At 39.5% G+C, this 27,414-nt stretch overlaps 2 protein-coding genes across 2 annotated transcripts; one reads left to right on the top strand and one right to left on the bottom strand.

Moving 5' to 3' along the window:
- The first annotated feature begins 2,024 nt into the window (after positions 1–2,024).
- LOC148900469 (excitatory amino acid transporter 2-like) lies at positions 2,025–15,745 on the top strand. The gene is made up of 11 exons (XM_088992221.1): positions 2,025–2,279; positions 5,794–5,933; positions 6,146–6,298; positions 7,641–7,891; positions 7,990–8,098; positions 8,206–8,332; positions 8,426–8,659; positions 9,417–9,611; positions 9,735–9,869; positions 11,606–11,816; positions 12,758–15,745. The coding sequence occupies exons 2-11, from the start codon at positions 5,804–5,806 to the stop codon at positions 12,827–12,829; spliced, it is 1,617 nt and encodes a 538-aa protein (XP_088848347.1). The 5' UTR covers positions 2,025–2,279; positions 5,794–5,803; the 3' UTR covers positions 12,830–15,745.
- A 136-nt stretch (positions 15,746–15,881) lies between these two features.
- On the bottom strand, positions 15,882–19,077 carry LOC148900468 (uncharacterized). The gene is made up of 5 exons (XM_088992222.1): positions 18,906–19,077; positions 16,904–17,482; positions 16,744–16,818; positions 16,580–16,658; positions 15,882–16,500 (listed from the first exon to the last, which is right to left on the bottom strand). The coding sequence occupies exons 1-5, from the start codon at positions 18,973–18,975 to the stop codon at positions 16,329–16,331; spliced, it is 975 nt and encodes a 324-aa protein (XP_088848348.1). The 5' UTR covers positions 18,976–19,077; the 3' UTR covers positions 15,882–16,328.
- Positions 19,078–27,414: the final 8,337 nt, after the last annotated feature.

Below are 27,414 nucleotides of genomic sequence, written 5' to 3'. Positions count from 1 at the left end.
TAAAATGTGACACAAAAATAAATGTGATTTCATCACAAGAATGTAAACAAGAACATCATTTGCTGGATGGCCGGGTGTTTGCAAAGCGCACAATGTAGCACAAATCAACAGCATATGGAGTGAAACTGAAGTTTGTTGATGAAGTATCTGGACACTCTAGCAAGTTACAAAAAAAAAAAAATCAAATAACTGTGATGCAATCCATACATGCCACAAACAACAGCCTCGAAAAATGCATGCAGTTTATGCACATGATGTATTAGGATTTAGAGAAAAACTAGCAACACTCAAACGTACATGCATTTGGCTTTAACATGTTGTCCTAAAATCATAATGATGGAATTTGAATCCCATGTGTGAGGTGTTTAGGTGCTTTTTTTCACTCAGGGAAATATCCTGTCAAATACTACACCCGCAGCTCCGTCCTTTAAGTGTGTCTGATCCATCACTGTGTGCGCTGGATTAGGACGGCTCAGGACGGATTAGTTAATTATAGACACATGCTGTCTAAGCGTGGTGTGTATTGTCAGGTGTTGCAGCATGAGGTCGGCTTGGTGTTGAGTGCAGAGAGGAAAGGCGGAGTGAGTTGTGAAATTGCGTGGAGAAATAGTTTGCCGTGTGCTCTCAGCGTGTTTGCTATCTCACGTTCTAATCTCCGACCGATGGTATGTCATGGCTCGTTCACATAAAAGTACCTACCTACCTTCCTACCTACCCATCCATCCATCCATCCATCCATCCATCCATCCATCCATCCATCCATATCTATCTATCTATCTATCTATCTATCTATCTATCTATCTATCTATCTATCTATCTATCTATCTATCTATCTATCTATCTATCTATCTATCTATCTATCTATCTATCTATCTATCTATCTATCTATCTATCTATCTATCTATCTATCTATCTATCTATCTATCTACCTATCTACCTACCTATCTTCAAACACTGTGCGGACTACCGGGCCACCCCAAACCTAAAAGTATTTAAAAAAAGTTTGAAAATATAATCGTAAATGTAAAAGGCGGCTCATTTAAGTGGTTTGCGTGTCAACTTCACTGTGCAGAGGAACATGCAATTCCAGCTCCGTAGAGTTTGCATGTTCTCCATGCATGGGTTTACTCCAGGACAGGTCCTCCGATTTCCTCCCACATTCCAAAAACAAGCATGGCAGGCTGATTGAACACTCGAAATCGTCACTAGGTGTGAGTGAGAGTGTGAATCGTTGTTTCTGCGTGCCCTGAGTTTGGCTGACAACCAGTTCAGGGTGCTTCAACGCCCCACGCGACTCAAGTGAGGATAAAGCTCTTTCGCAAAATGAATGAATGAATGAATTAATATATTATCACTTCTTGGTACACCATAAACTGGCATCAGGCACATATACCATAAGTTAAACCATTCACCATCACAATCACACCGCGATACAATTTAGTTTATTTACTGTTTATTTGACTTGCTATGTGTTTTGATCTGGAACAGTCTGGATAGGGGTCATTGTAGGCTTTTAGAAAACTGTTTGATTCCTTATAGTTATGTGTAAAATGATTTGGAAATGATGATTTCATTTTGGGAAAATAGAAGCTCACATTCTGCATAAAACCACTGTTTTAGCTTGGAAAAAGCATTGTAATGTTTTATTCAAGGGCCATTTGTGGGCGTTATATTCATAAAGATTCATGGTTTCACACCGGAAAAAACCCCAACAAATTCACAATCAACTTTTACGTTACTCATTCATATTGGCATGTAATCAGCAGTTGTTAGACCAGCCACTTTCCCACCTCTTTTTACTACACTGCAATACTCCAAGACACCACCTCATAAAAAACACTATCACAAAGGCATTATAGTTTGGTTTTATTCAACTATAAACGCGTTTGGAGAAATTGCAAAGACATAAAGGGGCGGGAAGGAGGCGAAATAATAACAGGAGAATGGACTGTGTTGTATGACTAATCTTGGCAGGTTGACTCCACCCTTTTTGTCTGCTTGCGTTCTGTCAAATGTGCAGGAAAGCCACTTTACCTTTCTGCAAATCTCTGCAGCTGCATATGCGAGCATCTGAGGTGCCGGATATATATTTTGCAAGTTTTATGCCACTTTTTTAAGGCTGAATAACCCATTCAGAAGAGATATAAAAATATTTTTGGGGGGACTCGAATTGGATTTCCTTACAAACAAGCCATGACATTGTTCATGTTCACCTGACGGAAAACAAAACAGTCACTCTTAGATACAATTTACATTCTCAACGGCTCGCAAATCACCAGGTAAGTGAATTTTGAATCCATGCTCTGCATACATGGATGTAGTAGCCCTGAAACTTGTGTGATGCAATACACAAGTATTGCAAATGTGAATCTTTTGTCAAACTATTGCTGAACAGTTTCATTTCATTCATGTTTTACGCTGGTGTAACTTTGGTTGCTATGGCAATGCACTTCAAATGGTCTTTACATTTCCCATTCATGCTTTGCACAATGAAATAAACTGCAATGTTTTTTTGATTACTTTGAACACGATTTACAAGTTTGTCATTTCTAGCTAATTTATTGATGTATACGCTCTGTTTATAGCAAACAATGTCACCAGCAAAGGAAAAAAATGTTTTTATAACACAATTCTCATTTATTTTAGTTTATTCTGATTTTCAGGGCAGTACTAGTTTGATAGATAGCGATTGCCAAAATCTCAAATTGGTAATCTCCTCCATTACATTCACGGCACACCTTGACGGCACCTTGACGGCACCTTGACTTTCCCCCGGGAAGCCCCTCTTCAATTACGTAACACAATTAGGTGCGTGCTGGAGGTGCTGATTTTATCCTCTTGAAAAGATTTAAGTGTCATTAACGCTTGAGCGCTGCGTATCAGAAAGACATGATTGGCTTGTCACTCCTCTCTTTACCTTAAAGGACAACCGACGTCTCCGGACAAGTTGTGTCCATAATTTGTAAAATGGCTTCAAATGACTTCTACTGAGCGTATTTTAATACGATTCCACCGCATATAGCTATACTTTACGTTTTAAGACTCGCGCTGAATATTCAGGAAGTCTTGTTTTTGAGTTGGTGACAAGTCCGTACGTGACGTCACGAACGCCCCTGTCGAAAAAAGACGCATTGTAGCCATCCTTCCATCACGTCAATGTATTTTGTTGTACTTGTTTGGTCTGGGGACCTCGTGTTGCACCCAAAAGCCGCCAGAAGAGGGCGTCCAAACTCCATATAAGGAATTTATCAGCCTGTGGAAACGGCGGTGGCCACAGGAGGTCGCCATTTTGTGCCTCTTTTTCGTTGAGACATCTCCCCTCAATGTTGCCTCATAATGGCACGGAATAAATTCTTTAATCGATTACAAACATGTATGCTTTCCTCTTCAGAACTATTTGAATCATATTCATAGCTGGATGTGTAACAAGAAAGCATATTCTCAGAATCAGAAGCCATTGTTTTGATACTGCAGCAATGCAAGACGTCTTGGCGTGACGTCACGAACTGGGGGCGGGACTTTCTGAAAATGCCCAATTCGCAGCTCAATTTTTTTGCAGATTTTGGACACTTTAAGTCATTTTTATTGGTGTTTTGAATTTGATTAAAAATATCATACTGCATGTTTTGGGCATTTTAGATGTTATAAAACTTTTTTCTGATGTCAGTTAAGAAACAAAAAAAGTAACGTTGGTCGTCCTTTAAATGTTGCTTTAATCATGTTACACAGAATTTTTTTCAATCTCAAGATTTGATATTGAAGTCAACATCAACTAGCCAGGACAATATTTTGAAAGTCCATATTATGCCTTTTCTTTTCCTACATGCTTTCAACAATTATTTTCTGACATGAAATGTTTGTCTTCCATTTTACCTTTTCTAATCCAAATCAATCGTGTCCATACTCAGAAGGAATCATCCAGGTGTTAAAGTCAAGAAAGTCAAACATCTCAGTGACACTTTGTTACATAATCATGAACGTCTGTACTCCCCAGTAGATTTAAAGGCCTCACAGGGAAGAGCTGATCTTTAAGTCCAAGAGGCTTTACGGGAAACCATAACAAAGCAACATGTTGCATCAGTGGTGTGATGAAGCGGCAAGATGAAAAGCTTGGGTCAGCAGTAATCAGTCAGATTTGGTGGCAACAGGATGTCCATGAACAGACTTTCAAGTGGGCAGAAATAAGATACTATATCTCTATCTTCATGTAATAAAGTTTTTATTCCCTCCAGCAGGTGTTTATTATTCCTAAATCGAATCGCGGAAACACTGATAAATCTGTTATTACAAAGCATTTGGGAGAGACTGGTGATGGGTCAATGAAATAATCCTTTGAATAAACCATTGTGATAGAATACAGTAAAAGCAGCTTTGTCTTAGGGATCACTTTAACTTTAACAAACACTAATTGGAATTATACTGTATTACATATTGTATTCACAATCAATGTAATGTAATGTGACAGGTTGTTGCTTTTACACAGATGAGAAAAGTTAATATATATATGTTGTCTGCCCAAAGATTGCAGCATGCTCACAACCTTAATAACGGGTAGAACCTCAAATAATTGATGGATGAACACCACTTCAGGATTTTAATTTTGAGGGAATCACATGCTATTTTGCACAATTGTAGAATAATCATCAATTAAATTGCACTGCAGTACAATCATCCATCCATCCATTTCCTGATCCACTTATCCTCTCAAGGGTCGCGTGGGGTTCTGGAGCCTCTCCAAGCAGTTTGGGCAGTAGGCAGAGGAGGAGTTCGAGACACTTGCCAACGGACCACCGGGCCGCCCCCTCAGTACATTAAGACAGACAACTATCCAAATGGGTCTTTCTACATAAAAAAAACACAAATAAAACAGTTAATCAACAACATGTTATTACCATGCATACAAAATTCACACCATGAAGGAAACTACCCAATTCCCAAACTTGAAAGACAACTTCAGAACTAGAAATGTTGAGAAATTGTGCAACGGTTTAAAACTTTTCTGGGCTCTAATAACAGTTCTCGGGTTTTGTGAAATTGGTCAACTACATGGCACAAGCTTTTAATTTGAAAAATCAAGAACTGGTTATTTTGTTTGCATTTGTGCATGTGGAAATTCAATCCATTGTATTGATTTTTTCATTTTATCTCTCCAGCCAACCGGCACACTCGATAAATAGATAGTGATCATCAAATTGTTATTTTGACCCTGACTTGATGTGAAGCTCATGATGATGTTCTGATCCAGAATCTATTCATGTTTGTTTATATCTAGAAATGACATAATGTCTGACAAAATTCCTGCAATGAATTTTTAAGTGGAAGGTTGATTATTTGTGATAATGCTCGTATTCCCGTGCTAACCTCATTGACTGAAAACCATTGCGCATTAAGCAGGTGTAGAATGTTATTGAGTGCCCAAGATAAATAGTAGCCTCTGCAATTTTCTCACTTTGGGACAAGGCCACTAAAGGGATTCATTTTCGAAAATGTATACATACAGTAAAGTCTCGTTATATCGATATCGGATATATCGATAGTCCCGGTTATATCGATACTATTTCTATGCACGCACGGAGAAAATTACATGCAAACAGGGTCGGATATATCGATAGTCCCGGTTATATCGATATTTTTTCGGACTCCCTTGAATATCCCTCGATATAACGAGACTTTATTGTATTTAAAATATGTTGTCTTAATTCATTTTTTTAAATTAATTATTTAAATGCTAAACCGTTGCTATCTGCTGTCACCATGCTGTGAAAAAAAAAATCTTGTTTCCTTCTGTCACAGTGCCAACAAGATGCAGAAGCAAGTGGAGGTCAGGATAGGTGAGGGCCATTTGGAACCCACAGTGGACACAACCGAGAGTACATGTAGCACTGTATGTGATAAAATCATGAAGAACATGGTTCTAACGCTGACAATTCTTGGTGAGTTCAAGGTCATATTATAATTATCAATATTATTGATCGTCTCCTAGCTGAGAACTAAAACACGTTTTAATGGCACTTGCAGTGCCCAGTGGTTACCGTGGCAGTGACTATGACTCAGCAATATCTTCAGTTATGGAAATGAGGCAACAGAGACCCGATTCTGACAAGTAATTGTCATTGTCACTTTGGTTCTTATGTCATTGATTCAGGTGTGTTTCTGGGGTCCATTGCTGGAATGCTGCTGCGGCACATATCGCCTCTCCCTCCTGATGTGATTATGATCATAAGCTTCCCAGGGGAGATCCTAATGAGGATGTTGAAGATGCTTATTTTGCCTCTTGTTGTTTCAAGTCTGGTCACAGGTGGGTAAAAGAAAGTGGCGGTTGCAAATGCACTGCCTAATTTGTGTGTTCTTGACTTCAGTCTGCACCCTAGAGCCCGGAGCCTGGCGGTGAAACAGAGAACACCAGGATAAAGAGCTTTTTAATACTTGAATATGGCAAACAATGAAAAAAATAATTTTGGCCTTGAGAATATTGCTCACTGAAAATGCAAATTAAAATGCTATTTGTATAATCATGTTTTGTTTGAAAAAAAAGAATAAAATGCACAAATGTTTGTAGCCTTTTATTACATTTTATTTATTTTCACTCAAATATACACATCAACCAAGTATCAGGGCTTACAAGGGCTTTGAGAAAAAAAGTTTCAGTTTTGCTAATAGGGACATTGACATAAAATGTTTTCATTGAAAACATTGTGTATGTGCGCCCCCATCTGATCAATAAAGGTGCTATGTTATGAGATTTATGTTCTTGTTGTAGATTATCTATAATGAACATCATGTTGAAACACGTATGCACACATGTACTTAGCACCACGCAACCGTTTTGAGGATCGACTTTGCGGTGTCATCACACTTGCAGTTACATGTCATGAAAACTACGTTGAAATAATGGGGGTAGCTGTCAATCCATCCGCACCTCATGATGTATGATCTCCGACCGTGGGGAGAAACTCAAACGTATTGTGAGGGTCTGCTGGGAACATCTGTCACAGTCCACTGTATGGTTAAACTTTCGGCACATCTCTGGGGTTGCATTGGACATCGACTAAGTGTGGATCATGTTCTGTTATGGCTGCAGTACCCTGAAACAATTTGTGGACACCGGCAGTGAGGGATGTGGACAGGATGAAGGGGTCCTATCTGGTCATTTGAGCATGTGGTACTCTGGAGACAGCCGTAAGGCTTGGTGGGCCAAGTGTAATGCAGCTTTGAAGATAGCTGAGGCAAAAATCCAGATGTCTGAGGCTTTCAGAAAGCGCTGTAGAATAAATTCCCGACAGTTTTATCTCAAATTCTGCTCCATCAGCCTCCAACTCAGGAGGAAGTAAGCATTGCACCATCAACCCTGTGAACAGTGGAGACACAGGGTGCTGCTGACCTTAAGCTAGGTAGGAAGAACATTTAAAGATGAAATGATGAGGTGGCGAAAAGTCTGGGCTTTTTTGAGTAGGTTGGTAAGCCTGTGACTCGACCCTAGCTATGTGGAAGCAAACGGATGGATGAATAATGGTTTGAAAGTTCTATTCTACTTATATTCACATCATACCATCAGGATTTTAAAATGAGACATACATAGCTGAAAAGACACTTTGCTTCTCACGTATTTTAATATTCTTCTGAAATCTTTGCTATCACAGGACTGGCTGGTTTGGATGCAAAATCGAGCGGCCGTTTAGGCACCAGAGCCATGGTGTACTACATGACAACAACAGTCATTGCAGCAGTCTTGGGGGTGATCTTAGTGCTGCTCATTCATCCAGGGAACCCCAAGTTAAGAGTTAATCTTGGACAGGGGAAGAAGAATGATGACGTTTCCAGTGTGGATGCTTTCTTTGACCTCATTCGAAATCTTTTCCCAGAAAACTTGGTGCAAGCCTGCTTCCAACAGGTACATTTATTACCTTTTATGGGGCCCTTGAGTTAGGATATTCAATGCATAACCTATCTGGTCATCATTCCAACGGTTGTTCTTTATTTCTGGTGCAGATACAAACAGTAACCACAAAAGTACAGGTGCCAACTAACAGAACCAAAGCACCCCCACAGTTCACCATCAAGAGGTCACTACAGTTCAAGAGTGGAATGAATGTCCTTGGTAGGCTATTGATCCTATTCAAGACAAAAATAGTACTAAGGCTACTCTGATTTCATTATTCTGAATGTGACTTGAGTTTTCAATTGCACTTAAATTTTGACTCCAAGGTTTAATTGGATTCTTTGTTGCTTTCGGAGTCATCATGGGCAAAATGGGGGAGAAGGCCAAGCTTATGCTTGAATTCTTTAACGTCTTGAATGAAATCATCATGAGGATTGTTAGTGCAATTATGTGGTAAGTGTACTAATGAAAAAAGCTAGGAAGAGGAACTGTTCATAATATGCATGCGGATGCACCTCCATTCAGAAATGTCTTCTTGGGTTTCAGGTACTCGCCGATTGGAATTGCTTGTCTGATCTGTGGTAAAATCATCTCCATTGCTGACTTAGAGGTGGTTGCTCGACAGCTTGGAATGTACATGATCACTGTGATCGTGGGCCTCATCATCCATGGCGGCATCTTCCTTCCTCTCATATATTTTGTGATTGTCAAACAAAATCCATTCAAGTTCTTCATGGGAATATTCCAGGCTTGGGTTACAGCACTTGGAACAGCATCCAGGTAGTATAACAACTGTTTTTCAAAAAAAAAAGCTTCAAGCGGCCTGTGACTGGATTGCACACAGGCCGTCTCTTTTTCAGGATTTTCAATACAAAAATTGTTTTCCGAAGGACCTTGTTTGCAAGGCTACATCGCAAATAACAACAGGAACTTTTATTTAAAACCGTAACTGAAATATTCATGCCAGCAGCAACTTCCAACTTTGTTTCCATGCGGGATAGTTTTCATTTAATCAGTGTTTTATTACTGACATGCGATGCCCTCATTTCCCTCCTGAGGTGAGCTAGCTCCTTTTAAGCTCCTGCCAGCTCACTGCTCCACCATCTACAAGAAGTGTAATTGTCACAAAAAACAAACATTGCAGCTGTTGAGTCACAGCTGATTTTTTCTCTTCGTGCTCCCTTTCTCGAATGATTTCTCATTAAAGTCGTTGTCTGTACTAATTTTCATATCACAAACGCACACGCACAAAATAAATAAACAAATAATAATCAATGAGAATACTCTCGAATAATATTTGTGTGTGAGAAGAAAGGAACGGCAATTTTTTTGAAAACCTCACAAAAATTACGACCCAATTGCATTACTTACACAAGCCAAAAAATGAAATAGAATTATTTTGATGGGGAGCCATATTGAGTTTGTAGCTAAGCTAAATATATGCATCTTATTTTTTACACCGTGCCCCAACCCTAAATAAATAAATAAATACATAAATAAATACATAAATAAATACATACTTTTAATCTCTCCACAGTGCTGGAACCTTGCCTGTCACATTTCGATGCTTAGAGGAGAACTTGAAAATTGACAAGAGAGTAACACGTTTCGTCCTCCCTGTCGGGGCCACCATCAACATGGATGGGACGGCGCTCTATGAGGCTGTGGCTGCCATCTTTATCGCTCAGATGAACGCAATTGACCTCGACTGGGGCCAAATTGTCACTGTCAGGTGAGGTTACAACACAACACATGAAGTTAAACGTTTTGGACCAGTAATAATCCCCAGAATGAAAACCACACAACTCCAAAATCAGAGTGGTTCCTTTCATCATCATTTGTCCTCTTCTTACAGCATGACAGCCACCCTGGCTAGTGTTGGAGCAGCCAGTATCCCCAGTGCTGGTCTCGTAACTATGCTGCTCATTCTAACAGCAGTGGGGTTGCCCACTCAAGACATAAGTCTTCTTGTGGCTGTTGACTGGCTCCTGTGAGTAAAACGCCTGAAATCGTATTCCACATATTTCATCGTCATTGTTTTTTTTGCTTCTCAAATTCAGTCAAGAACTCGTCTTTTGCAGCGCACTTGCTGTTTATTTCATAGTCAGTGTGTTTACTTCCAGTTTCCTACTGATGCGCCGAATGTGGAAGTTTCAAACGACGCTTCACAAAAGTTTTCAATTCCCAAAAGCCATCATTAAAATCTATGTCATTATCCTCTAAAAAGGCGAATTTAAAAGGTTTTGCTCATACGTCACAATTATGGCTGCAGGAATGTTCAATTGATTTTTCAAATTGACGCAGGAGTTAATTTTTGGGGATATGTTAATTTCTATTTTCATTGAATGCATGTTTGGAATGAATTATATTGAATAATGTTCAAGAAAGACCCTTTAAACAAGCCGCACAGTCTTCAGACAATTATCTTTGTCACTTAAAAGAAACATACATCGCTTGTCAACGGATATACTTTGAATGTCTTTGAAAGAATTTAAAAGTAGTTGAACCATCGAGGCCTCATTCATATGTGTACGGTTTTCAGTTATCCTTTTACCACACCAATAGTAATTTACAGGATTATTAATTCACATAGGGCGGCCCGGTAGTTGAGTGGTTAGCACACCGGCTTCACAGTGCAGAGGTCGCCGGTTCACGTCCCGGTCCGGCCTCCCTGTGTGGAGTTTGCATGTTCTCCTCCAGGTCCTCCGGTTTCCTCCCACACCTCAACAACATGCATGGCAGGCAGATTGACCACTCCAAATTGTCCCTAGGTGTGAGTGTGAGAGTGACTGTTGTACGTCTTTGTGTGCCCTGCGATTGGCTGGCAACCAATTCAGGGTGTCCCCCGCCTCGTGTCCAAGACAGCTGAGATAGGCTCCAGCAACCCCCGCGACCCTAATGGGGAATAAGCGGTACGGAAAATGAGATGAGATTAGATTAATTCACGTACGGTTGCTTTTGCATCTATTGGCAAATTTATCTTTTCAGTCTCAATGCCTGTAGCATAGCGCTACTGTAGAAGTTGCACCAGTCTGTTTGTTGATCTCATGCTCGATTCAGCCTTTACCACAAATGTGCCAGAGACACAGTCACCGTCTCAGATTTAAAGTGCTTATTCTCATCACATTCTGCTGTCACCTGCCCCTGTAAACGTTAAAGGTCATCACTCAATAAAGGATCAGCACCATATAATCTGTAAAAAGCGGTGGTGGGATCCGCAGGCCACCCACCCGCACTCACTCCACACATCTCGGTTGCAATGAGAATGCTGTCCGTGGGGGAAAAAGGAAGCTTTAGTGCAATCTGCATCTACCATAAGCCGTGTGCAGACAGAATGACATGGAGTTGTGTGCCTGGATACTTTACGGATCACCATGAAGGATACAGTCTCATGCCTTTCACAAACCCCAAGCAGAAATAATTGTACAGACCTCCATGCAACATTCATTATCGCAGTAAGGGTGGAGAGTTGCTGCAGCGTTCCACAACGGGAATGAACACCACTGTTTTTATTCGCCTTTGTTATTATTAGAAGTTTAGCTATGATCCTCACTGTTCTTTTTAGTAGTATTGTTTTTTTTTAATGAAACTCGCAGTTTCACTATTATTTGTAGGAAATCAAATGAAAAATAAGCATGAACATGTCTTGCCAGTGTCATTTGATTTCTCTTTGCCTTTATTCTTTCCCTCTCTAACTGGATTGTCTTCCCTCCCTTTGAAATGCAGGGATCGCTTCCGTACCTCCGTTAATGTGGTTGGTGACTCGTACGGAGCCGGTATTGTATACCACCTCTCCAAAGATGAGCTTGACTCCTTCGATGCCCAACAATCGCGTATGGAGGATTTTGAGATGACTAAAACCAAATCCTTCTTTGAAAATAACACCAACCAGAATGTGTATGCTCACCACAATTCAATCCTGATAGACGACTGCAAGGTACATTTCACATTAACTGATATTGAGACTTGTATGTAGATGATTCTCCCCTGGTCTCTCTTTATTTTAGTGGTGTCTATGTGACAGATTTCCTTCATTGGTGTATTTGTAAATGTCTTGTCCAGTGAGTAAAATGTTGGTCCAGGTAAAAAATATATATATTTCCGGATTGACACGTTCATCATTTCATTGTAGGAAAAAGCAGTTTTTGTGGTCCCAGCTTAACCAAAGGGGTTCATCATCATTCATCATGAAATGAGATCTTTTTTCCTCTTTTTTAACAATGAAAAGAGTTGTGTATCATATCCAGATAGATGGATGTTGGTGGCATTTCTTTTACATCATGTTGTAGACTGAGAATGACTATATTTTTAATATTAATTGGACATGTATTTATGTATTCAAAGCAGCCCCAACCAAACTACTCTCTAAATCCTCTTCATATTTTAAAATATAAATGTTTGACGGTGGTATGACATAAAGACTGCTCTTTCACTCTGATTAATACAAAACGAATGCACTGGATAATGTAATGCAACCTTCAGTGACTACCATCATGCTTATTAACAAGCAGCAGAAAAATTATTGCTGTCCGTTTACTTTGTGGTCATATTGCATTTTATTTAATGCTGAAGTTGCATTCTTATCATTCAGCGTTTTAAAATTCGGTTGGGCAGAGAATCCATCAAATACATGGCCAACTCTCTCAAAAAAACAAAAAAACATGTTTTAATGTGTTTCTGTTACCATAAAACTACTATATTGTAAGAAGAGTGTTCAAAGACATACTGTACACCTATTAGGGAATCCTATATTAATATCCACCGTGAGGACAATGGCCAGAATATCAAGAAATTTTGGCTCCTCTGCTCCAACCATCAGTGGTTTGTTAGAATTGTGCCTTGGGCCCTTGGTTAGAAACTGTTAATAATTGCTTTCAGGTCACCATGGGAAAAAATGGCAAGACTGCAGGGTTTTGTCTTGTTGAAGAAGAACCTTGGAAATGTGAGTAAAGCAGGCCCAGGAGCTGGTGCGCCTTACCCTGAGTAAAACTTTGACATTCTGCTGACACACACGATTAAAATGACACTCAGACTACTCGAGCTGCAGAGACTGAACAGGAGAATCATCTTCAAGTTGCCCTTTTAAATTCTTTTTTTCCCGTTATCCATCTGTGTAGCATCATATGACCACAGATCTATTGTGTATGTGTAAAAAAAAACAAAAAACAAACACACAAGCAAACAAACAAATGCAAGTTCCAACAACATTTAGTTTAAAAGCCTCAGGGCCTTACTTGGTGCTGCTGCAAATGTCATGTTTCGGCCATGACTTTTTCACCTTTTTGTAACATCTCATTTCACTTTTGTATTTAGTGTCTTGGTGTTGCATCCACAGCCGATGATATGAAGAGCAGAGCATTGAGCTTAGGGTCAGTTTTTAACTGGTGAATGTTGTTTATTCACAATAATGGGTGGTTGCTTCAATCAAGGCTTTTAAATTTAAATTTGGTTTTAACAATTTCATGGACAGAGGTAACACAGTTGACATTGTATCATGTTTTCAAGTTACAGGTTATTATTTAGTCATGAAAGTGTTCACGTGATTTTCAATTTGCAATTTTCAATGAGCGCATAAGGTATAGAGAAGTAGCGACTATGGGGAATATTATGATTCAAATACAGGCTAGTGCAACACCTTTTACTTTTTGACTAATGGGCTTACACTCTGATGGCGCACAGAGTCAAGCCTAAGCCGAAAGCTTATGTCTTTGACCATAAAGCGGAAAAAGTGCGGCCTCTAAATCTGGCAACAGCCAATGCGTGATGTGTTGTTTTAAAACAAGCACATGAGTGGGCCCTCCATATCAGAGTTTTGAAAGGCGCTTAGAAATGATATGTATTATTATTATTATTGTCTTTGTATTTTTGTGAATATTTTTGTAACATTTGAACACTGATTTTTTTGGGCAGTACAGTAGTTACAGTCTGGAATATGTCAGATCATACATGTACTTGTACAGTATGTGCTGTTTCTTCATGCAAAGGGGAAAGATAAGCATAGCAAATAAAATGGGAGTCTGTAAAGTTGAAAAAAAGAGGAATGGCTCTTACACCATTCAAGCCAGGGTGTTGTTTTATATTGTTAATTTATTTTCCACATTTTTTTTGTTTGTGTGTTAACCATTTTACTTGCCTTGAAGAAAGCAACTGCATAGTGCAGTAAGCATGTTGTTTCAATACAAGTTAATCTGGGAATCCCGTGAATTCAGGGTGTTGGTATCCATCCTAATGGTAGAATGAGTATTGTTGAGCCCTCCTCCTCTGCACATCATTCATTTAGAGCAATTTGTTTTTCGTCCCGTGACTACATTTCTTATTTGGTTTAGTTTGTTTGATTATTGTGTGCACACATGATTTGGGCTCTCACATTTAATGGTATAGAGAAAGCAACAGATCATGTAAAAAGATGATTGCTTTAAGTGCCTCCTTGCACTTGGTGTGTAGTCTGTGTCCTTTCTTTGTAGATAGATGCATAAGTAAAACTTGTTTTGATCTTTTGTCTGTGTTTTGCATGGCTTTTGCTATCCATACATCAATTTTCTGATCCATTTAATGCTCACAAAGGACGTGGAAGGACCGTTTGTCAGTATGAACACTCACAACCATATCTCGGGACAATTTAGAGTGTTTCATCCGCCTAGCATGCATGTTGTTGGAATATGGGAAGAAACTGGAGTATCCGGAGAAAAAAAAAACACTGGCCCGGGAAGGACAAGGAAACTCCGTACAAGGAGGCCGCGAGCTGGAAATAAAGCCGGGACCTCTGCACTGTGAGGTCGACACACAAACCTCTGGTACACCGGGCCACCCAGCTTTTGCTATGCTTTGTATAATTACTTAAACAACGAAAGAACGTAGATGTATGTTTAATGAACATCACCACTATGTGTTTGTAGGTTTTTTTTTTCTTTTTTTTTTGGAGGGGTGGGGGGATTTTATTTTTATTTAAACAATTACACTTTTCATTTTTAAATAACTACTGGACTCTAAATCATGATCAAGGCTATTGACCCTGATTATTACGTGAATTGAATAACATTTTTTGATTGTATATTTGGTTGTTTCAACACTATGAGCAAGGTGAAAGTTGGAAATTATTGGTAGCAGCTATGTGTCTGCATGTAGTGAGACCAACGTGATGAAAAGGGCTTCATTTGTCCTTTGAGTGCACAGTTTGTTGTCATTTTTGTAAATGTGGTGGACACCAGAACAACTCAACTGCATGCACCAGAGCTGTTTGTCACCTTTAAGGGCCACCATCTGCACTCTATATCGGTAAACAACATTATGTTGTTGGTGGAGAGACAACAGGAATGGGAAAAACAAAATACCCCTATGTGCGTGTGTGAGTGTACGTATCTTCTTGTGTGTATATGTGTGTGTGTTGTATTAAACACCTTTCGAGTCCACCACTCAGTAAAAACATTGAACAGATCAGGATTTTCTATCCAAACACAAAGTGACATGCTGAACTGAAATGTATTGCTTTCACGGACAAAAAATGCAATTATTATGATTCAATTTGGGAAAATGGTGAGGACATATGTGAATGGAATTCCTGTACTTAGCTCAGGGTCTAAGACTGTGACGTACCCTCTTCCCATTTCCTGAGCTGACCAGAAAATGTTTTTGGTCCACTGATTTAATGTCTTTACTTTCTTCTTTTTGATGAAAATGTGAAATATTTAGTAAAGTCATCATATATTTTGTATTTGTTTTTTTTCTTTTGTTTTGTTTATGAATGATGGGGTCTAACATCAATTGTAATATAGTTAGACCAAGACTCTCCAAATCCACATGCATGATAAACAACTGCAGGACAGATGTCTTTGTCAGGCAAAACATAAAAGTATATTTACCAAAAGTGTGTATAATGTTTTAATATGTGTATGAAAATATCAAACGGCACAAATAAATTATTGATGAGGTGTTGGTGGGCTTATTTCACAAACTTTTCACATGATACAAAATAGCAAAATCCAAAAAGCTGCTAAAACAAAAAAAGGCTATTTGGTTCTTCTATATTTGATAGTTTTTGGAGGTCAACTGAAAAGCATCTAATAAATTACACAAATAGACAATAATTACAAAAATATACAAATATAATGTCATAAAAGAGTAATTACAAAGTACTCTGTGATCAAAATACAAATAATTGACAGTCTATTAAATATTCCTCACAAGTATGTGGGATGGATGGAACACGTTTGATGGGTTCATTTACCAGATTTCAGTGGTTAAAAAATGAGTTGATGATGATGATGATGATGATGATGATGATGATGATGATGATGATGATGATGATGAATGATGATGATAATGATGACACAGTTGCAAAGTATTCATGAATGGCACCAAGGTAAGAAATATGTATTAAACTGCAAAAATATTCAGAACGTTTTTTCATCGAGTATGGCACATAAAGAAACATTGAAATAAAACGGTTGTCTCAGTCTGAATATTTCTCAGGAAGCTCATGCAATGGGATAACTGTGTACTCCACAGCCTTTCCATTTTCCCTGGGTCTATCTTTTTGCAGGAACGCTTCGTTCCCTGCCTTATGCAGTTGTGAAGAGTCAATTCTGGTTTGTGGACTCAATGCTTGCCTGGGACCGTTCCACCTAAAAAGAAAGAACGGTTGATACTTGCTCCGAGATTCAGATTTCAAAATTTAGTTTCAATTATGTGGAAAAATCTCACTTGTCTCTGGTCGCGATAGCAGCACAAAGCATCACGAGTGCCGCCACGCCAACAACAAAACCTAAGATGATGACCCAATCTAATGATGGGAGAGAGCTGGACTTAGTTAAATATATTTTTCTAAAAGGTCTTGGAGAATATGAAGGAATTTGTTGGACAGGTACCTGGTGTCACATGCCCTTTGTGTTGTTCTGTTGTCGCAGAATCATCGGATTTTGGTACATGGTAAAATTCACCACCTAAGAAGTAAAATAAAATAAAATAACGTCTCACATTTGTCAAGTTAATGTTACCATATTACGGATATCTGAAATATCTGATTACCTTGCACAGATGGAAATACAAACATTCTGGCTTTTCCTTTATTCTGTGGCATTCCAAATCCTGATCCTGACCCCAAATCCTCATCTTGTGGAACCTCCCGTCTGATGGTAGTGAAAGCTCCACTATAGGTCTTACGGGCTTTTGTCGTGGCATAGTGGTTGAGGATCTCGCTATTCCCGAATCCTGAATAAAAACTCTCAGGATCATCAGTTTGAGAGGGCACACTGGGCTCTGTGACGTGACTTGACCAGTTTGCGTTTGACTCTGATGTGTTAGGACTTAAGGTGGTCGATGAGTTGGAACTTGACAAGGTTAGCTCACTTGTGGTTGAATAATTTTCAGCCGTGGGATGGAGGAGTGTACCACCTGATGCACTGCCTTCTATGATATCCTTCAAAAAAGATTGATGATGACTTTCTTGTCTGCCAAAGGATGTTTGGTGGGACGGTTGAGTGGGGAAGTTTTTTTGAGGCGGTTTGGATTTGAGTGACGGGGGGGAAAATTGTTCAACAAGGAACCCATCCGTCATAGCCTCTCGCAGAACGTCTTCCTCGGATTTAATGGGAATTTGGGCCGCAGCTGAGAGAAAGAGAAGGAAAAACACAAAGATCACCACAAATATTTACATGGAAAGTTTTTCTTCCTTAGATGTTGCCTTTGACCTCCAGGGTTTTGTATGCGGAGCCTGAAATGCTTGTATCAACTTGTGTTGCCAGAATTTGTTAAGGTGTGACAGTAATGATTAACCTGAGTTATTACTCATTCGTGAGTGGAGTGAGAGGAAGTTTCAATGGAGCTTCAGTCTATCACTCGTTTGGCACACCCAAGTGAACATAACTCAAGTTACCGAAGGGATGAAAAAATAAACACATCATGGGATTAACGAAGCGTGTCATTTTATAATGAACAATATATCAATTTTATGGTAAACTTGTAATCTTAAATCTCTGTCACTGTTTATTCCCATATCCTTCCTCTTCATTTTGGATTGGATTTACCTTTTTGAGTCTAGCATTGAAGAAATCTACATTTCACAGCAGCAAAGTTATGAAAGGAGGAGGAAAGGAACAAAATAAGTAGAAAAACAAAATACAGGAGCTGCTGGAAAGGCAGGCACTCTCGCGGCGCCATCCTGAAGTCAAAAGAACAAAAAAACCCTAAATAACAAATGATATGACAACACGAAAACACAGAGTCTTCCGGGTCGAGTGAACGCTGGTGTGAATGGCTGCCGCTGCAACCCCCCCTCCCACCAAAAAAAAAATAATAATCCAGTGATGGTAAAGTGTCCTTGAGAGTTTTGAAAGGCGCTTAGAAATTAAATTTATTATTATTATTATTATTATCCATTCTTAAGCACTTTCTGTACCCTATTTGTTACATGAAGCAGTTGTAGATGAAACAGGAGAGGATCAAAGCGTCCTTTTCACCACTGGATCAGGGACGGCATGGTGGAATGTGCACGTCTATACAAGCTAAATGTTGAAAGCAAACACAAAGCTGTGTCATCCACTGATGAAAAGAGATTGTCTTACATCTCCCCATTTCTACCATTTCATATGTGATTCCAAGACTACACAAGTGTACGACCTGTTTCTCTCTCTTCAATATCACCTTTTGGATACCATTAATGATTTTATCTTTTGTTTTCTTTTTTTCTTGGTGGGAAGCCAGACCTCCAAGTGAAACCTGCACTGCGAGGGTGAAACATGACGCTGGAGCTCTTGGAAACAGATAAGAGCATGTTGGCTTGTAGGAATTTACATGCTGACTCATTTGGGGGAAAAAGACGCACAATGGGAAAGACAGTCAGACAATCACTGAATCAAATCCATAGAATGAATGTGACTTTGATCAAATATTGTCCACATGCGCTTGATGTAACATGAAAATGTGTCTGTTTTTAAGTGATTAATTCTACTCATACTGCTGTAAGAATAATGTTTTCTTAAAACAACAACTCAAATAATAATCCCCTATTTCAGAACAGGGCTGCACTTACAGTTCACCAGGGAGGAATAGACCATGGCCCAAAGTCCAAGAAAAATCCCCAAAAGAAGAGGAATCGACATCCTTCTGCCAAAGAGTAGTCCTAATCGAGTTTATGTTCAGTGCTGCTGAAACTATGTGCACCCTTAGAGACGAACGAGGCTTTTGTTCTGATGATTCACAACTTGGCCCTTTTATATTGCCAGGTTTGCATGAATACAACATTGAGTGACATCACTAAAACACAAGTGCCTCAACACCTGTGAACACACCCTCTTTCTCACAAATCGTCCGTGCTCATTTCCTCCTTGTAACGCAGAGTGCTTTGAAAATTGTGGCTATGATTTGCTGTCGTGTCGAATTGCCCCTTATAATACAAATAGGTGTTTCAGATGATTTAGTTTTGTCACGAGGGACACATGTATTTTTTTTTCTACATAGGGTTGTATTACATGAAGAATGATCAACTTTTTATTTCCTAAAATTTCTTCCATGGATTTCGTGCCCCTACAGTGAGTCTGGACTTCCTTCTGACCCCCTTCCATACAAAGATTATACAGTAGTGTCATTATAATTGTGAAATAGTCCTCACGGCAAAGGTGAGACTAATGTGGATGACTCAACATTCTAGTGGTTGCATCTGTCTTACTTTGTATGCAGGGCTCAGCAGACAGCAAAGCATATTTCACAACGCATGTTTTTGCGAACAACTCAAGGAAAAAAAAACGCACAAAAGACACTCATCAACAATCTGACTATATTGGTGTTGCACAATTGGCATAATAAAAACTGCAGTAAGATAAAGCAGTTACACTTCCCAATTATTTAAATTGTTGCACCATTAAAATGAAGAAATTATATCAAGTTTTGTTGAAACACAAAGCTCACTTGAAGCTTCCAAGTCTTCCACAAGAGGCAGCCAAAAAAAGGTAGGAACAACAATGGATTGTTATCAGACCTGATCTTTGGTCAAGAAATGTTTTGGCTAACTTTGAGAATTATAATAGTTGCTAGCCAAAAAAGGAGTGATTGCAGGCTTGCTATTAAATCATAACACAACGCTAAACCAAGTAAGTCAACAACAAACATGAGAGGAAAGGAGTATCAGCGCATAGCGTCGATGCAGATGTGAAACTTTCGCGGCTTGGAATTTAATCAGATTTACGTGGGAGAGGAGATGTGAGACAGTCTCTTTTCGTCAATAGATGCTACAGCTTCGTGTTTGATTTCAACATTTAGCTTGTAGGGCACATTTCACCATGACGTCCCTGACTGCTGGTGAAAAGGACGCTTTGATGCTCTCCTCTTTCATCTAGAATTGCTTCATATAACATAATGGGTGAAGAAATTGCTTAATTTTGAATGACTGTCTGTGTCTTTTGTGTTGTGACACATGATTTGTTTTTTGTTGTTTTGACTTCATGATGCCGCCGCAAGAGTGGCTGCCTTGACAGCAGGTCCTGCATTTTGTTTTTCTACTTCTTCCTTTCCTTTCTTCTTACTTTCATCACTTTGCTGCTGCGAAATATAACTTTCTCCATTGCGAGTCTTCTTCTTTTCCTTTCATCTTGTCCCTTCAGGGGATGCCACAGCGACTCCATGTCCTTCAACTTCAGAGGTTTAATTCTCACCAATCTAATCCGACAGTAACCCATTATCTATCCATCTATCCATCCATGAAAGAATTTTACAAGGGGGTGCTGGAGCCTATCAGGGCTCTCTTTGGGGAGTAGGCGGGGTAGACCCACAACAGGTTCCTAGTCAATCACGGGGCAAACATAGACGAACAATCACAATCACACCTGGGGACAATTTAGAGTGGGAGTAATCTGCCAGTCATGTATTTGCAATGTGGGAGGTAACCAGAAAACCCAGAGAAAACCCACAGGGGCAAGTGGAGAACATGCAAATTCCACATAGGAATGACAGAGCCGGAACAGATCTCTTTACCTTTACACTGTGAGCTGGAGATACGAAGCAGTCGACCATCATACTGCCCGTAATTCATGAAAATAAAAGCTATTTACAGTATTTATATGCTGCGCTCCTGAAAGATATATTCATCTCCTTTGTAGTAACATCGCAGGATGGTCCAGCGCTTGTGGATATGAATATTTATTGTGTTATGTTTCTCTCACACTCTGCTTGCACTTTAAACTGTCTCTCGTTGGTGCTCGTTGTTCTCCCTGAAAACCAATATCACTCAAGTGTTCTGTTTCTGTGGTGCTCTTTTAACACCATTTTCTGCCTCCGTGTCAATGTCTCCCTCATTGTTATATCGGCTTGACGACATAGAAATAAGACGTAATGTGGTATTTTCTCTTTATTTTGCGCTATAGACAATGGAGCGGAATACCCCACATTTCAGGAGCCCGCTTCATAGCTGCTTGTTCGAGCATCGTGATAAGGTCAAGTAAAGGGAGCTACAATTGGGTTGAATGTGTCCCGGTGATATAACCAGTGGGCCCAGCCTGAGGCACAATAACTCACATCATCACTGTGGGTTAATAAATATCGGTATAATTTGTTTAAACGTGTATTTTAATTGCAATTTGAATCGTGACACCGGAGAGAGCGATCTGATCAAACAAGCACATGGGGAGGAAACACATTTTTCATGTAAACACAATATGTGTCCAAATGAAGAGTGCTCCACTTGCTTGGCGTTGCCATTGTTCAGGGGGTTTCAAAGATTGGTGTGATTTTGTTCCACGGGCACTTTATATTGGGCGAATAGGAATAACTTAGTGCGGTTTAATGGTGACTGATGCACATCATAGGCGGCCAGCCTTGGGCTATTAGGCGTCATCAACAACTGTCAACATGTTTTTGAGTTGCTCAATGTGTGTGGGTGAACACTTGTCCAGTCTTGTATTACAACAAAGTTTCAATAAGTAACTTTGAACTGTGAAATTTAATATATCAACTAGAACATTCTCTTGAAAACATATTCATGAAAAGTCCCACGTATCGAATAAAGTTTTTGTAAACGACTATACACAAAAATTACATCTATCTATCGATCTGTCCGTCCGTTTGTCTGGCCAGCCAGCCCGCTACAATATCCACAATTTAATTGGTGGGCATGACACAAGAAACTTGAGGAAAAAACTGTTAGGGAAGTGTTAGTATGTACATAAATAAATGACCCTATTAACAGCAAGCAGTGTGATCATATCATAAATTGAATTTTTGTTCATTCAATTGACTGACTAAGAATGAGCCTGTGTGTCAGCTATTCTTCGCTTTCATTTAACACTGCATTTGTTTTGCACATTATGTGACTGGGGTTGCAACTGTATTTTACCGTATTAGTGTAGTTGCCCATATTATTTTTGTCAACATGACAACACATTTCTTGCGATATAGCTATTATGTGTAGTACTTAATGTTATTGGCGTTATTTAGTTGTAAAGGCAATTCTTTGTTATTTCAACTGTAAGGGCGACAATTACAATAGTATCGCCTATGCAAACAACAACAGATTTTAATTATGAGAATTCCGAACTGCGAGTTTTAGAGCTAAACTATATTAACATGGTGGGTATGCATGTCCATCTCTTGAGTCTCAAAACTTCACCTGAGGTTCCTGTTTTGCTTCTTGTTGCACCACTGTGATTCCGGAATCAGAATCAGAAAGAAAGCCTTTACTCGTCCCACAATTGGAAAATTTGCAGTCCACAGCAGCAATTTGAAAGGGGATGGGGGTGGGGGTTTAATGATAAAAAACAAGATATTCTCAGCATAATAAAACTGTCAGAAGGGTGAGGTGTATACTGTAACCGTGCAAAAATGTTTCATAAAAAATTGTACATATTGCAAGTAGCAAAGAAAAAGCATATTGATATATAGTGATACCTTGGTTTACGAACCCCTTGGATTAATAATAATAATAATAATAATAATAATAATAATAATAATAATAATACATTTAATTTACAAGCGCCTTTCTGAACACCCAAGGACACTTTACAATAAAAACAACAATACATAAAACAATAAAACCATGATTAAAACAATAAATAATAAAATAGCAGATTAAACTAGACCATGAAAGCTAGTTTAAACAGGTGGGTTTTTGGGTCGGATTTGAAAGTAGGAAGGGATCAAAATATTATGGATGTTGGGTGGAAGTGAGTTCCAGAGTTTGGGAGCAGAGCGGCTGAAAGCTCTGCACCCCATTGTGGTGAGACGAGCAGAGGGCATACAGAGGTGGCGAGAGGATGAGGCTCTGACGGCCCGAGAGGGAACGGAGATTTGAAGTAGGTCAGACAGATAGGGTGGGCAAGGCTATGGATGGCTTTAAATGTAAACAGAATTATCTTGAATTCAATAGGAAGTTTAACAGGGAGCCAGTGGATCTGCTGGAGGGCAGGAGTGATGTGGTGAAAGGAGGGGTTTTGGTGATGGGCTGAGTGATTCGGGCTGAGGAATTTTGGGCTAGTTGGAGTTTATGGAGAAATTTTTGATTGACCCCGAAAAGAAGTGAGTTACATTGATACTGGAGGTGACGAGACTGTGGATAAGTATAGCAGTGGTGTGAGGGGTGAGAGAGGAATGGAGACGATTGATATTACAGAGGTGGAAATATGCAAACCGAGTTATGTTATTTATATGGGAATGAAAAGAGAGTGAGCTATCGAGGATGACACCCAGTCTCTTGACCTGAAGGGCGGGGGACACGGTAGAACTGTCAATGGTGAGAGAGAAACTGTTTGCTTTTTGAAGGGTGGATTTAGTACCGACAAGGAGTTCAGTTCAGTTTTTTCGCTGTTTAGTTTGAGAAAGTTATGGGAAAACTAGGATTTAATTTCTGAGAGGCAAAGTGTAAGGGATGCAGGTGGAAGCGAGGCGTCAGGTTTACTGGAGAGGTAGAGTTGGTTGTCATCCGCGAAGCAGTGAAAGTGAATGCCAAAATTGCGGAAGATATCACCAAGGGGAGGGCGGCCCGGTAGTCGAGTGGTTAGGTCACTGTCTTCACAGTGCAGAGGTCGCCGGTTCGCGCCCCGGTCCGGCCTCCCTGTGTGGAGTTTGCATGTTCTGCCCGGGCCCGCGTGGGTCTTCTCCGGGTCCTCCAGTTTCCTCCCACACTCCAAAAATATGCATGGCAGGCAGATTGACAACTCCAAATTGTCGCTAGGTATGAGTGTGAGAGTGTCTGTGTGTATGTCTTTGTGTGCCCTGCAATTGGCTGGCAACCAATTCAGGGTGTCCCCCGCCTCGTGCCCGAAGACAGCTGAGATAGGCTCCAGCAACCCCAGCGACCCTAATGAGGAATAAGTGGTACGGAAAATGTATGGATGGATCACCATGTGGACGAAGGTACGTAATAAAGAGAAGGGGCCCAGAACAGACACTTGGGGCACACCACAAGACACAGGAGAGGACCGTGAAGTGAATTAGTTTATTTGGATAAACTGTGAGCGGCAAGTGAGGTAGGAGTGTAAACAGCTAAGTGAACTTTTTGGTTTACGAACGTTAAATTTATGAAAATTTTACCTTGGCATATAAACTATTTTTCGGGATACACACGGAGCGCCACAATGAGTGATGTGTCGTTCGCGAACGAGCCTGTTCTCCTAACAAGAAAATTGCAGTCTACTTGTTGTTATCCTCTATTCCCCGCCCCCAGTCTTCGGTTAAAGCCATGTGATTGGTCAAGAACGCAGCAGTGGGGGTGTGGGGGTTACAGTCAGAGAAAGAGTGAGGCCGTTCTCAAAAAAAGAAAATGGCAGGCGACTTTTTTTTTGTCCTCTGTTTCCCGCCCCCAGTCTTCGGTTAAAGCCACGTGATTGGTCAAGAACGCCGCAGTGAGGAGGGAGGGGGGATTAAACATTAAAGAGACAGTGAGAGAATGGATAGAAAACAGTGACATTTGAACTCGTTTCAACTTTGATAGTTCAAAGGCAGAGTGTAAACTACAAGATTAAAATATCGAATCAATCAGGCTCCATAAATAACCCACACAAGGCATCTGTACACTTGATGCAAAAAGCTACCAACCCAGATAAACAGAACACAATTCATGAGGAACTAGGTAAAATTAGCGCAGTGGAAGAACCTACAAGGGATCATTCCTCAAGATTGTGAAAGAAGAAGGCTACGTTCCTCATTAAGTGTTTAATGCTGATGAAACTGGTCACTCCATTCCATCAAGCCATCTACGACCATCACAAAGGTAAATAAAACCACTTTACTATATAGTACAGTTTATTTCTTTAATTATAATACCATAACACATTTATTATACATAAAATAATGTCTATTTTGTGTAGTTTTAAGGCTTAGAAAATTAAAAAGTAGAAAATTATATTTTATGGGGACCTGGGAATGGATTATTCTCATTTTAATGGTTTCCTATGGGAAATTTTTTTTTGGGATACACACTTTTCACCTTACATACTGTCTGGGAACCAATTAAGTTCATAAGCCAAGGTATCACTGTACTGTAATTTCAAATGGAGCAAAATGAATAACAAATAAAGAATTGCTTAAATTTCTGTCTTGATAAGCACACGTTACTTTTTGTTGTTGATTTTGTTTGTTTGTTTGTTTGTTTGTTTGTTTGTTTGTTTGTTTGTTTGTTTGTTTGTTTTTTTTGTTCCAACAGCATTGCCCTAAAAAGGAAACTAACGAATTCTAATGGCTTGGACTAAAAATGATGTTAGCCTTATTTCAAGAATGTACTGCACAACCTTTTGTGGAATCACAGAAATCCAATTATTTTCTGAAACTCTCAATGAAACTTTTAGCATGTCTTGACAGGAATGTCTGCTCACTATTAATGAGCAAAGTGCTCCAACCTTCATTCATGTTTTGTCCTGTGTGCTGGTGTAATTTTGTTGAATAAATCCATCAACTGCTCATGTGACCACGCTGGATGGCCTGATAGTCTTGAGTTGTCTTTGAGTACGGCATAGGTTTAAGACATTATTATTATTATTATTATTATTATTATTATTATTATTATTATTATTATTATTATTATTATTATTATTATTATTATTATTATTATGTACCAGATTTATCAGTGAAGCCACAGAACATAACTAAGGGTGCTCTTTGTATCACAGTAACAGACATATTTTCTTGAGACAGAAGACAGGCAAAATTCTTCTTTCAAAAAAATGAACACCTATCATAGTCAGAGAAGTAACTTCAAAATGATGATTTGCTAAAATGCATGCATTGACAAACCAGAATGCTTTTTGTGTGAGTGTTTTTTTACAATATGTTACCACCACCTGTTTTATATGGGAGTTTGCCTGTGGGATAATTTTGCTTGTGCCATTAGTACAAATAAAATAATACTGCAACTCTGGAAAGTTTTCAGTGCGTTTTCAGTGAAAGGTGGATAGAGAAGGTATCGCTGCATTCACAGTGACGTGAAATAAAATTCACACGTCGTGAAGAATGACTATCATGATATTAACCAAAAAGCAACATTTTGCAAATTGTTCTAGACACCGTCATTTTCTTTGGTCTTTCTTTCACCTGACTCTGCTTGATGGACTTCAATCACCAGCAAGAAACCAATTACCGTGATTACTTGTGATTGATTGATGGTCGATGAGGTTTTACATGGGACGAACAAAGGCTCATCATTTCGAATCATATTTAAAAAGCACAATAAGATGAAAAGCTCTTAATTCTTCACAGTTGTAAATTATGCTTATTTTTACTTTTGTTGTTGCTTGTATTGTGAATTTATGCATTATTGGTATATAGAAGCATTTATGTATCTGTGACTGTGGGTGGCATGATAAACACATTTTCAGCCGTGCCAAAAACAGTGAAAGTAATGATTTTGATTGATGTTTGTTGTAAAACTTGAATGTTCTTTACTTCAAAATTCATTCTTGTTATGAATCACTTTGTGCTCACAAGGTTTGCAAGGGGTGCTGGACCGGTTGCCAACCAATCGCAGGGCATACAGAAACAATCATCCAGGCTCACACTCATACAAAGGGACAATTTGGTGTACAACGTTGAATGGATTTTTTATTTTGCTTTTGGAAGATAGGAGAAGAAAAAATGTAACACATAGGGCCGTAACAGGCCGTAACATGCATGCTCCACACAGGGAGGCAGGAGCCGGAATTCAACCTGCAACCCCTGTGTTATCCTCTCTCTCTTTCTCTCTCTCTCTCTCTCTCTCTCTCTCTCTCTCTCTCTCTCTCTCTCTCTCTCTCTCTCTCTCTCTCTCTCTCTCTCTCTCTCTCTCTCTCTCTCTCTCTCTCTCTCTCTCTCTCTCTCTCTCTCTCTCTCTCTCTCTCTCTCTCTCTCTCTCTCTCTCTCTCTTTCTCTTTCTCTCTCGCTCTGTCTCTTTCTTTCACTAGCTCGCTGACTCACTCGCACTCTCTCTCTGTCTGTGTCTGTCTCTCTCTCTCTCTCTCTCTCTCTCTCTCTCTCTCTCTCTCTCTCTCTCTCCCCCTCTCTCTCTCTCTCTCTCTCTCTCTCTCTCTCTTGCTCGCGCGCACTCTATTTCTCACACGTCTGAGAGGAAGAGGGCAAAGTAGTTA

This window comes from Hippocampus bargibanti, linkage group LG03 (genome assembly GCF_051943395.1).
Source record: "Hippocampus bargibanti isolate YZ-2025 linkage group LG03, ASM5194339v1, whole genome shotgun sequence".
In the NCBI taxonomy this organism is placed as follows: Eukaryota; Metazoa; Chordata; class Actinopteri; order Syngnathiformes; family Syngnathidae; genus Hippocampus; species Hippocampus bargibanti.
Note: the sequence above shows the minus strand (reverse complement) of the source record. Positions and strands in the feature narration are given on the sequence as shown.